This window comes from Thunnus maccoyii, chromosome 20 (genome assembly GCF_910596095.1).
Source record: "Thunnus maccoyii chromosome 20, fThuMac1.1, whole genome shotgun sequence".
In the NCBI taxonomy this organism is placed as follows: domain Eukaryota; kingdom Metazoa; phylum Chordata; class Actinopteri; order Scombriformes; family Scombridae; genus Thunnus; species Thunnus maccoyii.
The window spans coordinates 21,671,732-21,688,343 of record NC_056552.1 but is presented as its reverse complement, the minus strand read 5'-3'; the positions used below and the strand labels follow the sequence as shown (position 1 = coordinate 21,688,343).

Here is a 16,612-nt window from a genome sequence, read left to right as displayed (position 1 = left end):
AACTTGGGTTTTATTTTCATATTTCTGGCTTTTCATTTCTATGGTCATGACACTGAGAGCATGCTGAGCAAAAAGAAAGCAAGAGATTGTCTGTTTTTAAAGATTCTAAAAAATGCTTAGAACAGCTCTCAGTTCTTCTGGTTTGTTTTTCTGTTCAGCTTGAAGAGGTTTACACTGGCTGCTCTGGCAAATAAACTGGAAGGCTGACAGTGCTTGAACCACAGTTTTCACCATTACGTAAAACTATGGTTTATTACAACTTGTACTGTGAGTCATTGCTAAGATCTTGAAATGCAGCAATATTGCAAAAAATGGTTTCTGTCTCTACACTTTCATAAAGGTGATAAATGCCAACAAATAATCTCTGAAATAAAAAAAGATATCAACACTTTGTTATGTTGCACTGAGAATCTGGGAAACAGAATTCCATATTAATCAAGATTTTTGCAGGCATTTAAATATGTGTACCAAAAAAGTTTTTACACAGGAACACTCCATTTTATTTGGAAAAGCAGCTCATCCAGAACAAAAATCAAACCAAAAAGAATCTTTAAAACTAACAGCCCATCTCCTCCTTTCCCAGCAAGTTCTCATTATCATGATTTCTGCTGTCTCCTGACCTCTGCTGTCTAATAGACAGCTTCAGCTGCATGAGACGACCAGCTGGTTTGGCCTTAGATGTGGACAGCATGAGCTGATGAGTACTTTGTTCCCATAGATGTAGGTCACTGGGCAGCACAGACCTGATGACTGAGAAACTGCATATGCAGGGAGAAGATCGGATGATGTTTAATATGCTGTGCTCTATCGTATTCATCACCACATACGGGCAGACTGATAATGCATGCACCGGGTGGCATCTATTTGTTCAACTGAGGCTGACCTCGGCTTCTGAGGGTTGGAGGAGAGATTTTGTTTGTGCAGTAACTGATGAAAAAGTAAGGAAAAAAAGGAAACAGGATCATATGATTGCAAATGCTCTTGGGGGCAAAGCAAGCAATTACAAGCCAAATTAGTTGAAACCAAGCCGAAAGGAAAAAACATACACACTATTTAAAAATTATATTAGTTGGACAAGATTGGGGTGGTGATAGTGCTGCAAATTGAAATATATCCTAATAAACACAAATTTGTCTTACTTTACATCTGAGAAATGTATATAATTATAGTCAGTTCTGAACAGACCTGTCACTAGAGGAAACGAATTGGATGTGCATTTTTCTTTTTAAGGCTTAAAAAGCTGCCATTCATTCAAATTGATATTTACATTTAGGACATAATATACAAATTTCCAGGTCTATATTTATATTCTTGGGTTCTACTGGAATATCTTGGCATGATTTACAGTTAACAGAAACTCCTCATTTATCTTATACTGGCTCTTTATGCAGCCCCTCAGTTCAACCTCTGTCTGAAACAGGCTGTTTTAGCTCCTGTCTCTTTAAAGTCCCCCCTCCGATGAGCCAACTCTGTCCTGATTGGTTAGCTTCTTCCTGCAGGTGATGCAATTAATTAAGGCTATTTGAGAAATTATAGTAAATTAATGTATCTTTTCATGTATTCATTTACAGTCCAGAGGCGAATAATCAACCGGGGACACGTTTTATTTTTCTGTCTCCTTTGTTCATGCCTTTGTTACTTAACGGTATGTTGAACAATGATGCAATAACATAAAGCATGTTCTTTCAGTATGAACTTTTCTTTTAAAAACTGTTGAAAGCTTGATTCATGGGGAATATGAAGCAAAAAGTGACACCATAAGTGGCCTTAACTTGAATTTCCTGCAAATCAACCAGCACAGCAAGGTGCTGAAATGACAATGATCATTTACAAGAAATGGATTTCTAAGTGATACCCAGTCTGAAGAAAACAACAGCAGTCTCCACATGGTTTCCAAAGCAGCCCACTGCTGTGACTCACATGCGCACACACACACACACACACACACACTCTCAAACTTTAGCCTACACCGTGTGGGTACGTCTGAGGTGAGATCACCCTTGCAATCAGAGTAATTGAGTCCATTATTGGCTCTTTATGCAGACCCTCCGTTCAGCCTCTGTCTGAACAGGCTGTTTTAGCTCCTGTCTCTTTAAGGTCTTCCTCCCAATGAGCCCACTCTGTTCTGATTGGTTAGCCTCTGGAAGCTGCGTCACACTGACTTTCGGCCACTCGAGAGGCTACATCAACAAACCATGAAACAAACTATAGCAGTAGGATTTCACTTCTTTTTCTCATTGTTTACTCGAAATGGAAACTTCTCAAATACATCCGTACATGTTTGAGCCTAAATCTGATTGGAAATACGAGTGTGGATCTGGGCTTTTGACTTGCAGGGAGCATTTCTACGTGTACGTTAACCTCAAGTTTTGGAACCATGTTTGGCATAGATATCCAATATCATAACAGTATGTAAATAACAGAAAATCACAAAAGGCACAATATGACCCCTTTAACGACATTGTGTGACACGATTCATAAATTCACAAGTTGATGACTTTATCATTAAAGTTTTGTGAGGGGCTGCTGAGGTTGCTCTACTAATTTCCACTGACCTAACCATTGTTGATAAAACTACTAGGCTAATATTTCATACCATGAAGCAAAGAAGCACAGTGCATTAAAACACAATAAGCCAACACCCCCAAAATACTTGCAGCTTAATGAAAGTTTTACTTATAAGTACCTTTACTATATGTGTCAATGCAGGACTGACAGTAAAATTTGTCTCCTATTCGGTCACTGAGACTTAATCAATATAGGAGGATGACATTGATAAAAGTTTATTGCCTATGGTAAGTCTTGTTATAATGAGTGCGAACCCCAAACAAAAAGCCTTGAAGAGTTCAGGAAATGCCAAAAGCTTGACAGTATAAAAAAGGATGTCACATCAAAGGTCTAAAATTACAGCTGGTTCTTGAGAGGGACAGAAATACATGCCCGCAAATACACACACACACACACACTCACACATACCCACACACAGCAGCAGCAGCAGCATACAAATTCCCAACAGTTAAATGCACAGTCCTCCACTGACGTAGTCTTGCTAATAATCATCCTAAATATAACTGCCATTAAGTTTGTGTTCTAAGACAAAGACTTTATGCTCCCATGAACACAACACTTGTGCGTCAATCCATTAAAATAATCTGAATGAATGTTGATTGTTGAATCTCATTCTGCCAGAAGTTGTCATGACAGCATGTTAACTGGGGAGTTTCATTACCAATTAAAGCTGCAAGCAGTGTTGAACGGGTCCTCGCGCCTCTGCGCGCGTCGGGCCGCGGCGCAATCGAAGGGCCTCTGTCACGGGCATGTAGATGTCTTCAGACTCGGGCTGTGTTCAGACAGTGCAAGAAGGAGATAAACATCACTTCCTTTGTCCACTGTTTTTCCTGCTGCTGGGACTGCTTCGCTGACATTTCACAGGGGGCGCTATTCATCAAGTTTGCATCACTGATGGAATATTGTCATGTGGACATGTTCAGGCCGGGACTCTTATCAAACATGTAAAGTTTGGTGCAGAGTGGAGCATGTACAATAAAGTTATAACAACTTCCTCTGTCATGGCGAAGCATCAAATCTCAACGGTGTGAGAATTTTCTGCAGGGTGAGACATGTCTGTCTTGCTCAAACCTGTGGCATTAAAATTATGCAAGTTTTGGACCCATTCACTTGAATTTCAATTAGTAAATTGAAAACTCTTAATGAGTTTGTGTGTAAAACAAATTCATTTCCTAATTTTCATCAAGTCTATTTTTAGAAAAGTAAAGACTTTTAACCCACATGACCTGGTCAAAGTTTGATTGACATGTGTACTGTCAGGTGTGTAGAGACAATAAATAACTGCAGCTAGACACAGAAAAATACTCATATATTTGAAAGGAGAGTGTGAGTGAACCACTAGGTGCTTGGGCCCTAATAAAGGAAAAACTGCAGTACAGAGCTACAAATTTTAGTTTTGATTTTATTTTTCTACAGCACTTTATCACTAAACTGTCACCCTCACTCCATTTTTTCCCGTCCCCTCATAGGTCATCCTCACTACTGAATTATACATATAAGACCTATAATTATTGTAAAATAAATGATAATAACACCAAACTTCATACAAAGTTTGTATATAATGTACTGTATGTATATAGACCTTTCTGCTGTATCCTATAAAAATGAGCTGCATTCAACGCCAACTGAGAGGGAGAGAAAAATCCAAACCATTCGAGATATTACAAAGTTTTTAGTCATCTATTAAAGTTTGAAGCCGATAACATTAACGCCCCCGGAGGAGATAGGGTTTGTTCAGAGGTCAAAATTGAGGCAAAGTCTTATATTGACAGGCTAATTGCAGACTTCCTGTTGGATTTAGGTCAGGGGTGTCAGCATATGTTTTGTAGGTCTTGATGGGACGAATAATTTAGTTTTGGTTTGATCTCTCTATGACATTCCTACGGGTCATGGTGGCCATTTTAATTACATAGGTGGCGCTAGAGAGCACATTTTGGCACTTTGGGGGTTAATTTTTACATTTTATCAAACTTTTGACCACACCTGATGTGCGTGCGTGAGTTTTTGAGCATGTTTAAGGGGTCAAATTTAGGTGATGTAATAATAAAGAAAGAAAGAAAGAAACAAACAAACAAACAAACAAACACACGAAATACAAGAGGGCCTTTGCCCTTTGGGCTCGGGCCCTAAAAATCAGCTTGTATATATGTATCTTCATTCTGTAAATTTGGTTAGAATACTGAGTCCACCCTCAAGAATTTAAGTCTCGAGATGATGCACACCCTTAACAGTAAATGATTCTATGATTTTCTGCACTTTTACACCAGAATTCTATGAGTTGGTGCCAGTTTTTTTCTGTTTTGGGATAAAGTGCTTCAATTCTAGGCAAAGAAAAAGATGTGTGGCATTGGCATCAGCATCACTTGCCAGCAAATAACAGCTTCCCCAACAAGCGTTTGGCTATATTTCAAGTATTTCTGTAAATGTTGTGGAGAGATAACAGAAAAATACTTTGCACTTTACAACTACTTTCATGTATTCAACTATTCATGGAGTTTTTCCCATCCTCCTCTTTGTTGAGTCTTGATGTCTTATATTTCTGCTGCTTTGCCTCAATATCTCTGTTTGTCTTCCTTTTACTTTAATAAGCTGCATGAGGTTCCTCTGCATCAGCTACGCAGTTTGCTTGTATTCCTCCTCCTTTTCCCAGCATTTACACTTTGTAAATAACCTGTGATACACTGGAGGTCACGTTGACATCATGTTACACTTTCCCTTTTGTTCACTTTTTATATTCTCGTTGGCTTAGGAGGGTTTTTTTTATTTCACTTTCCCTTTTCTTTCTAATTTCTCCACCCACTCCTGATGAAATGAAACACCTATCCTGTTCCAGTCCACCAAGTCCCTCCTTCTGGCCATCTAAAAGCTGATGACTCATCTAGACATTATTCATTTTTGTCCTGCCCAAGGCCAAATCAGGACCTCTCAGGCACCAGATAAAACCCCTAAGAGAGGGAGTGCAAAATGGGAGCCTTACATCATGGAGGCTATGTATGCACACTTTTTTGGGAGTGAAAGCCAGCGTCTAATCTGCTGACTCATCACATAGAATTTCATGGGTTGAATTGATTCCTGTAATTTGCAAACTTCTGGCTTTAGTCTCAGCTGTGATTAGGACTTGGAAGCAGAGTGATCGATTTAAGATTAAACAGACGTCCAAGATCTTTGGATGTGCAGTCTTCGTAATATAAAGACACTCTTGATGCACTCTAAAACAAGTTGGTTTCAAACTACACTTTTCAACCCACAACAGTCTATTCAGACCGGAGAATTATTTTGAATGTCAACAGAATATACCTTGAATATACATTGTTCCTGCTTTCATGACACAGTGAGTTTCCACATCCTGTTATCTAAAACCCGATGTCATGTCCACGTGATTCCAGCTAAGATGTCAGCCTAAGGCGGAGAGATAAAACAAAAAAGAACACGCTGACCACTTTCCTCCCAGCTCGTCAGTGTCAGCGTGACATCTATCTAAAGCAGCCTCAGTCCTAATCTCATCTACGTGGGACTAGATTTGACTTTGAATTAGTATAAGATATCTGCTGAGGCGGGGACTGGGCCAACCTGCTACTGTCCTGTGAAAGGAGAAAATGAAATGAACACCTGAATGAGGCATCATCCTCACGTCCTAAACAACAGTGGAAATGTCATCTTTGCAAAGATGAGCAAAACTCCGAACCTCACCTGTTACTGTAACCTCTCCAGCTGAACACAGGAATACATGCCTGTTGCCCTGGCAACTATTCACAAGGGTCTAAATGATGAAAGATGCATTGAAATGGACTTTTCTTTTTTTAAATGTAAAAATATCTGTGGCACTAACCTTTCTGTTCCATCTGAGTGCTTTTAGTTTACTCCCAATCAGAAAGAAAGGATGCAATCAGAATGCAGTTAGTACACAAAAGCTAAATTAATTTGTTTTGGTGACTAATTCTGTCTCTTTTCCATGACTTTATATAATTATGACTTAAAAATGTTACATCTCAGCCTTGTTAATGATGTTTTGGGTTTTTTTTAGAAAAGAAACATTTACATATACAAGGCTTCCAGCTGAAAACAAAGGCTGCAATATAGACTGATTGACTGATAAAGGTTAGAGGTACCCAATTTGTGTTTTTTGTAAACAAAGTCATGTAATATTCACTGTTGCTCACCAAAACACAATGTGTATATGCTTGAGTCCAAAATATATGTTGAGTGAATTTTCTTCCTCATATACATTTGCAAAGCCAATTTTTTTTGGCAAATGTGAAACCTGCATTGTTTCATTTCAGTTTAGTTGTTTGCTGAATTTTGCTGGCACATTGCCTCTTTCTTGGCGAATTACTGCCAAATGCATGCATGTGTGTTCTCATACGCGTTCACATGCAAAAGTTATTATAAAATGGGGGCCCAGTCATAAAAAAAATTGCTCCATAGCACTACTAGTGGTCAAAAACTCCAGAGGGTGCCTTTAAAGTGCAGAAGCAGAAAACTGGCTGATAAAATGGTTTACTGTCTCTAATATGGAACACAGTTTATGAGATAAAAGTTTGCTTGTAGCTCTGCCTCATAAAATAGTCAAGTTGGAATTATTTATCAACTTATGATATTTTGAACTTTTAATTAAAGTCAGAGTGAGAATAAGCATGTTAATGAAAACTTTATAGCTTGTATAAAAAACAGTAATTCATTGTGTTTCGCTGTTGTAAATCATTAAATCTGTTATTAGCATCATATCAGAGCATGTATTTTGAATGTATCTTCAAACAAAAATATGTTTACATTCTTTTTTTCAGTTTGCATTAGATAAAGATAATTTACAAAAAACACAATAAAACCACAATATTAGCATAATCCCTTTACTTTTATGTCTAATGTTTATGGTTGTTATTTCTGCTTGCTTTTCCTCAAAGTCTTGCATTACATTTTTTTTTTTTTTTACTTTAAGGTTTATGTTATGATAACCTTGGATAGAACAAAATTAGTCTACTTTAGAACAATGTCCAATCAGCTGTCTTACTTAACCCACAAGCCCACTCTTTCTCTGAACTGAAAATGCAGTAAGGGTGTAATTTTCCAAAACATTCTACGACTGCAACTGAAGTGGAGCTTCTCAGTGCAGGCTTATGTAACCAGCTGATAGCCCGTGTTGATAGTGACAAGCAATCATTGAGAGACTGAAAACACATCTATTACAAAAGCAAAATGAAAATGTGGTCTTTGATAAATGTATCACACGGCCGTCATGCAGAACAGACTCAGAACTGACTGTAACTCTTTGACTTACAAATCGAAGCTAAACATTTTTTTCATGAGTCGCCTCCCCACCAAGAAAACCAGAAACAGCAGATTGTCATCAATTGTCAACCAATGTCAACATTTGTGGTTTTTTTATATACTGACGCCAATACAATACCTTCTTTGACATCTCACTTTGAGGAATACAAAACTTGTTTTTCTGTCTCACAAACTAAGCCAAGAAACCTCTGAGACGCATAGGTGTTTAATATTGTCTCAACACATGCAGTAGTACAAGAACTTTAATAGACAGTCTATAATTCTCAAAATTATGATCAAAGTTGAGTAAACAACACTGGAGTTCTTGGTAAATTCTGAGTCAGAGGCTAAGCTCTCACAGAAACAAACAGAGCACACAGAGTTGGGGCAAACATGACCAGATAGCCAAAGCTGCTATCTTTACTGCTTCCAAATAATTACAGAGAAACACTTGAGCTGTCAAACTCAAACTCAAACATAAGGGAGAAGAATAGCTTTCCAGTGCAGCTAAGATAGAAGTCTAGCCTTACATGGTAAATGGAGAAATTTTGACAAATTTGGTTTTGATTTCATCTAAGACAGCAGCAATAAAGACTAACAAAATAGTCGTTTTTACTATGACTTACAGATTAAGACTTTAAGAGGAAAAAGCAGAGTAACAGGCCAATCACAACTGAGAGCGTGGGAGAGAGAGGCAAAGTATGACGAACACGTAGTAAAGAAAAGACCTGTGGGATCATTGGGGAGTGGTAAGAAGATGATGGTGAAAGTATCAAGATAGACTGAAAGAAGAAAACAGCAGGGGTCAGGAGAGAAAAATGGTGCAGGAGTGAAGTGAGACAAACAAAGAAAACGAAGAGCCGGAAAAGAGGAGGTGCACAGAGATGATGACTAAAGACAACTGAATTCACTATGAAACATTTGTATGAGCACGTATTATCTTATTTTTCAACCAGGGTAATGTGTACGGGCTGAAGGAGAACAGGTGCTGCACGTGAATGCCAGTTCTGTCTCACCCCAGCCCAAGTGGCTGGGTATGACCAGTAATGGAAAATCTTTTTGGCACACAAGAAGTGAAGCGTATTACGAATTAGGCTAACGAGACACGAGAATTACACCGTCTGGGTTGAGTGAAAACTTTGATTGTGGCGAAAGAGGAAAAGTCAGGATCACCAGAGTCATCGGGAATCAAACTCTGGCCACCATGGACGTTACTTTAACAACCAAAGTGTCATAATCAGTATAATAACAAAAGTAATACATCATGACATGATATTTTGCAACACAAAAACATGACTTGTAGAAGTGAAAAATGGTTCACAGTAACAAAAAAATCTCCTGGCTCCAAACAGTAACAGTACAGAGTGGGAGGAGAGTACCAAAAAGTGACTTTTTTGAAAGTTGGACTGTTTTGTCTTTCAAATGTAACTGTTCACATACAACCTGAAGTCAATTTTCATCTCACCTCGACAGCTAGAGCAGTGCTAAGTCTGCAAATCTGTGTCTCTTGGCCACCAACAGCCAAAAGATGGGTTCCCCAACTAACATGTGCTGTAACAACAGTCTGTATGTGACAGCTCAGCCAGACTGACTTCAAAACTCACAATAAACTCCTTTCTACTCCTGGAGTCATGTAACTTTGCCTCATTTAAACTTGTCATTTCACATGTCTCGTATCCAGAAAAATTCCAGATGTGATTTAATGATGTGACACTTTCGTTTACACTAAGCTTGTCCCGTCGTTTTAATGAGACAGGGGGAGCGGCTGGATAATTCGGGGTCATTTCAGTGTCACTTGAGCCGCCGTGATCACAGGGGACAGACCCTGTGAAGAGCTATTTCTACAGACCACTGAAGTAAGGACAAACACGTTGGATGTTCCGATTAAGATTTTTTTGCCCAAATTTTGATTCAATATTATAGTGGGTAATAATAATGTGCTGCCAATACCAAGTCTGAACCAAAACTATAATTACCTAAATGATAAAGCTGCTGCACACTCAAGTTACAGCCTAATAATGAGATAAGATAGAACATATAATTCATCAAGAAACAAATATTTGTGTCACAGATGCTCATAATACATAATAGTAAACATAACAGCAGAAAATATGCAATGTTGATTAAATACGTCTGGCACACTGAAATAACAGTCTATGAAGTTTGGCACACATTTCTCATGAGTTTTTTTGCACTCAGGATTGTAAAGCTGTGTTACAGAGTTTCATTTTGGACTGTCATAAAGTTAGTCATAGAATTTTAATTAATCAGCAACAGCTGATTTAATCTGCCACAGGGGACGTATCTCATTTTAACGGAAGAAAGCGACAGTCAGTGCCAGCTAAAAACCAGAAGCTGCTGAATGTTTTGTACACTGTTACTCTTTGCTAGTAAGAAACAGAGGAGGGATAAAAGATTCGATAACAGATTATATACTTTGCCAATCCAGCTGTCAGAATTGGTGTGCCCCCAAAAACTTCACAGTCACAAACTCTTTTCATTTGCATCTTTAATGAAATGCTTGCACTGTAGAGCCCAGCTGTAATAAAGGAGAGCAGCACTGCATAACTAGCGAGCTGAGGCGGATAAAACACAGGTGAGAACAATGACCATTTGACGGGCTTAATTTTAGCCAATACTGCTCCATTAAAATACATCTGGATCTGTCCTGATACCAATCCTGAGGATCAGCTCAGAACATCTCTAACACATCACATATTGCCATCAATCAGTCTGGCGTATGTATGGCGGTTGACAAATTCATTTTGTCTGATGATATGCGTATATTGTCATATCATTCACCTACCCTGTAGGTGAATGATATGACAAGATTGACAAGATTGACGAAAAATGTCTGTACAACACTCCACAGCAACACTTAAATAACATTGTAAAGAAAGGAAAAGAGATGAACACACGTAAATGGATTACCATTTCAATAAAAGCCTTAATAAAATCTAAATGGGTGAGTTATATAAAAATTCACCCCCTGTACAGTTGTCATGAACGGGGAAGTTAGCTACAGAGACCAAAATCATTTTTTGTACCAGGCTGTAAACATGTTTATTTCTGCTGTAAAGTTGGGTATTTTAACATGGGTGTCTATGGGGATTGACTTGTTTTTGGAGCCAGCCTCAAGTGGCCATTCGAGGAACTGCAGTTTTTGGCACTCCCGCATTGGCTTCATTTTTCAGCCTCAGAGGTGGTCGCTTGATGACACCCTTGCAGTCACCACACAGGTGTAATTAGCATCAGCACGTGCAGTAGTCTGCATGCATCCTCACAAGAACAATGACTGTATAGGTCCAAAATTCAGGCCAGCAAAAATGACCTATAGTTACGTTTATGCCATCTAGCTGCCATGCAATTATGACCCGTGGAAATGACGCAGTTCAGATGACATCAATAGAAGGTGACTTGATATGATGATTTGCCTTGTTGGGAGGAGGCGGGTTGGGTGGATGGATAGTTGGTGGAATTTACTGCAAGAGACCACTGTTTGCTTCCTGTCTCTAACCGCGAGTGTCATGTTTCCAACCGCGAGTCGGGAAGTTTTTGAAAAACCGTAACGTTGTGGTGTTCACTGTTGCAGTGACGATGAAGGCTGCATAAATTTAAGCAAGTATAAACCACATTTCAAGCGATTATTTTAAGCCAAACCATGATCTTTCCCTAACCCTAACCAAGTGGTTTTTGTGCCTAAACCCAACCAGACCTTAACCACAGCATTGCCACACCATAAAACAGAATTATTTTTTAACAGTGACTTGTAACCTTTTGGGAAAGCGGTACATTATGATCCTATGGTTCGTACTGGAGTGCACTACTACAGCCGTTAGATGGTGTAAACATAACTATAGGTTGTTTTTTGACAGCTAAATTTTAGACCTATACTGTCAGTTAATTATAAGGATGTGTTGGACAGTCTGCCCATGTGGCAAAGTTCATCTGTACTTTCCAGAGGCTTTCTGTTACTCAACTTAGATGAGTCACTATGCAGGCCACCTACACACACACAAACATACACTTGTAGCACACACTGTGAAGGTGTTGCTGAGGTCAGTTAAGCCTGCAGCGATTCTAACATTCCCAAAAGAGCAAGAGTACCAAACAGAAAATTGGCACAACGGTACTGTTGGCTGATTGTTCCTGGTACCTGACAGCAGGACTGGCCCCATTCAACAATAAGGTCAATGTGTCACAGCCTCAATGTGACACACTGACCTCCTGGATCTCCCTGAGCCCAGAAATCTCCTGTTTCTTCTTCTGATCTATTTTCTGGGACTGTAGCACACACTTTATTGATCAAATAAATACCATCAAGTATCAGAGAATATCACTTAACTGATCTGCATCCTAAACCCAAACGAATAAAGACTTTTTATTTCAATATGCCTTGTGATACTTTGCCAGAAGGCTTGAATAGATTCACAAAGTTTGGAATTTTCAGAAGCATAACTTTAATCAGCAGGCCTTGTGTGTGTGTATGCGTATGTCTGATGAGTGTGTCGTTCATGGACAGCCCATTTGTGTGAAAAGATAAAAGGTTAATCGGTGATAGTAGAGGGCTGGTACGTCCTGATCTGTGCCCAAACACACACACACACCAAACCACAAATTCAAGGAACAGGCCTTGCTGTGTCTCTGTCCCAGTAGGAACACTGTGTTCAGTGCACGTAAAGTATACCTCCATTATGAAGCAGGTGAGGAATCCCTTGCTTGGTTATGACAGTATATATACTGCGTGTGTGTTTAAAGCACATAAGGGGGATAGTGAGCAACCAGGAAACTGCTCCTCAAGACACAATGGGTTCCACGACTGGAAATGCAAATCCATAAAGGCAAAAAATAATTATTATTTCTCCAAATACAGGGATTCCAATGATAAAGGGACACTCTAGCAATTCAGTGTTACACTTCCATAAAGTTGGGGGACTCACAAGTGACAGATTAAAAGGTAGAAAGGTCACAATTCATGCAGCAGAGGCTGAGATATCCTGGCTTTTAGTCTCTAGTATGGGTCAAGCTTCCGGGGAGATGACACCACAGGGAGGTTTTTCCATTTGACACCATGAAAAGACACAACTAGATCTATTGAAGAGATGATGGAAAAGCCAAAATACTAATTTCTGATTATGATCTTGGTCAGAATCAAACCAGCAGAGGCAAAGATATGCAGACTGTTAGTCTTTTTGCAATCACTTGTGGTTTATGGACATTAAACATGTGAAAAAAAGAGTCCCATGATGCTGCTGCGTGTGTTTTCAGACATTTGTTTATATCATGGCAACTCACATGACACAGACACGAGTTTTTGGGATATTTTACACCTGAAATGTCATATTTCACTTGTCAGTCTTTAGCAATTCAAATCAGAGTTTTGATTGGTAGTAAGGCAGTTAGGATTGTTTCCTTGAGAGATCAATAACCAGCATTTCACTCCGACCCTGACCTCTGAGACTTTCTGATAAATGCACTAAAACTGGAAAAAAAGAAGAGAAAAAAGCTGCACACGTGTTGTACCACAATTTAATTACCGGGTCACACTACTGGGTCATTTCATACTGCAAAACGTCTTCAGTTCAGACTCTGTTGGTCACAGCGTCCGCAGCTTTCGGTCATATCAACCATCTCCTGTTGCAAGTACACGACTAACAGGGCAGCGTGCACCTCACACTGCTACCTACAAATCCTAAAGAAAGAAAAGAGCTTTCTCCTCCCTCACAATTCTTGGAAAATACGAGAGGAAGGGAGGGGGAGTGTAGTTGGAAAACATGACTGTGAAGATTAGGCAGCGCCAGACACTAATCAATAATGTGGAAGCACAACATCTTGCTACAGTCAAATAGCCACATGAGCTACCTTTGAGAAGTTTAAATGTGTGCAGATACAGACTTTCAAATAAAGCACTGTACTAATGAGACACAGGAAGAATGAATAGCATAAAAACTCGTGCTTCTAGAAGGAAAAACTGTCATTCTTATGCTAAAATGCTGCTGAAAGTGGAAGGCTGCAACTAAAAGTTATTTTGATTAAAAAATGGCCTGACAGTTATTTTTCCACTTGATCAAGTAATCATTTTGGTCATAAAATGTCAAAGAAAATTGAAAAGTTGATCACGATATCCCAGAGTGACGTTTTAAAGCTGTACTAAGTGAAAATTTTACATTGATAATGTTTAAAATTTCTATGTATAATGTGAAAGGTGTGGCTCACAGTGACAAATCACCCAGCACTGCAGTTACGCTCCACTCTGCCTTCTCTGTGACAATCAGCTTTTCAATGCACCTTTGAGTGAAGCCATTCAGAACAACTATAAACACCATAAATCAAGTTTAAATGTTGGACTTACATTCACTGGGTAGTAAATGTTATGTTTAAAGCTTGTTGCGTTGTCCCCAAGTGGCCAAGACAATAAATTATGCAGGTTTCAAATCCTTTGTTTCCTCAATCTGGAGATTGAGACACACTAAGCTGTATTCAAACTTTAAACCAATACGATCATGCCAAAATAAAATCAGCAGTGCTCTTACTGAATAAAACCAATCAAAAGGCTGTCACAGGATTTCCAAGTGTCTCATTATTCCTGTTCTTTCAACTTGATCTTCTCTAGGCATACAGTAAGAGAGCATGACCAGACAGGTCTAGCTGTACAAAATTAAGCTGCAAGATAACAAATTTCTACAGTAGCACTTACCACATTCCAGAAGAAAGGGTTGAAAATTATGGCGATCACAGCAACGCAGAAGCTGAAGTCATGACAGTCAATGTGTCTTAGGAGCTCTTCCAACAGGGTCAAGTCCATCTGAAAGAAACAAGAGACAACCTTGTGAAAAATAAAGTTGCAATAAGTGTGTTCTACAATACCGTCTACCATAGCTAGTTATAAAGAAGTTATAAATAACCTCAAACCTTCAGACTGAATCAGTTGGTCTGAAGATTCCCTTTTTAAAATGTAGGACTTGTTTCTTAAACCAAGTTTTGCTATTTATTCAAATGTTATTTCCCATGTAGCTTGCAGATACATTTTGTAAATGTTTTCTGTTATTTTGCAACTTATAAAGACATGTACTGTGTCTTGGCTTTGGTCTTAAATATGATTCGCTTTGATTTGACCAAGGTGTTCTTGCAGACTAAATTTCTGCATTGACCAATTACTACATAACACATGTGTTTTTATCCTGCTGTATCAAATCACAGTAACAGGCCATCACACAATATTTTCATTGTGAATGAAGAGAAAAAACTGATGACAGGTGACACAGGGTTTTTTTTTTAAAGTGAAGCATGGCACATGGCATAAAAATTAATCTTAATGACTGATATGAGGGGGAGCAACAGAGATTTTCCTTCTCTCTAACACACTGGGCTGCTCTGTGTGGTTGTCCAGCTTATGCCCATTGACGCCATAGATGAAGAGCAACAAAGTATGTCTTTTAGGCCAATGCCCCTCATTTGCTTTGGGTGTTTAATGTGTATTATATCACAATTTTAGGGCCACAAGGGCAATACAGATGTTTCAAATGCAATCAGTCTGAGCCCATTATATCAAACTCTGATCACACTGAACAAATTTCACAGTGTGAATGTGTTATCATCAGAATGAACAAATAAATAAAATAGAGAACTAAGATGAAACATAAGAATAGGAGAGTAAACTGTTCATTACACCCTACAGTACAACACAAATATGTTGGATGAAACAAACAACATGCAGGTTTGGCTGTTTTTCGAGTGTTTGACTTGAGGGTGGTGCGAGAGGAAAGTCATAGGCTATTAACAAAGGGTTTATCCTTTGGGAGCATGAATGTGCTGATCAAATGTGTGTAAAGCTGATATTTTAGCATGGTGGTGTTGCTAAAGGAAGGTCAGAGGGCCTTCAAAAACATTAGGATTCATCCTCTGGGTATCCATATCAAGTTTGATGGCAATCTTGCTTAGGCCTATCACGACAACTACTTTTGTTGGACGATATGTTGTCCCAGAAATGATTGCGATCAACGTTATTTTTGTAATTTTAAGACTATTTTATGCCACTGCTATAATGATAATATAATAACGTAATAATGCAAGTGCACCCTTTCAAAGAGCAATGACCTTTAACTTCTTAAGAATATTCCGAATGTGAAAAAAATAATTTAAAATATCCCAAATAAATAAATAAAACATTAATTTCTGACTCCCAACAATTTATTTTCCTGTTGTCTACAGTGGCCAGAAAGGAACAATAATAATGTGATGAGAGTAGCCTAAATAGACTGAGGCAAACCTATGGGAGGAACCACAGTATCTTGTTGCCTTTCAGATATATTTTCATGTAACACCTGTCACCAGAAGTCCTGCAGCAGAAACTGCTGTAAAGAGGGGGGGTTTGTAGAAAGAATTGAGTAACATTTCAGTCCTTACATTACAGTTATTTGTCACAGAGATAAATTAAATATCATAAACACATTTCATTTACTGCTATTATCTGTGAGAAAGGTAACGGAGCAGCTAACAAAGCTAGCCAGCGGTTACCACGGTGTGTCTGTTAAGAAATGTATGCTCAGTTAGGCTATGCACAATTTTGACAGCAGGAGCACAAACTGGATTATCAAAATGCTGAAACCCTCTAGAAACAACTTGCTGAAACAGGACAGATTATTTGCATCAAATAGATAGACCACACACAATAAATTACGCTGTTTATTCTGGCATCATGTTTGCTCAAATGTTGGTGACATTCTTAATTAAACAAACACTCATGTAACACAGTGGGTAATACTGGGGTCAGAAAAAA

General features: G+C 38.7%; 1 protein-coding gene across 1 annotated transcript in view; it reads right to left on the bottom strand.

Annotated features, from left to right (window-relative positions):
• The window catches only part of pemt (phosphatidylethanolamine N-methyltransferase), a 70,434-nt gene that overhangs the window by 51,170 nt on the left and 2,652 nt on the right, over window positions 1-16,612 (bottom strand). The window contains exon 2 of the mRNA XM_042396597.1: window positions 14,531-14,638. Coding sequence (XP_042252531.1) covers window positions 14,531-14,638 — 108 coding nt within the window. The remainder of the gene's footprint in view (window positions 1-14,530; window positions 14,639-16,612) is intronic.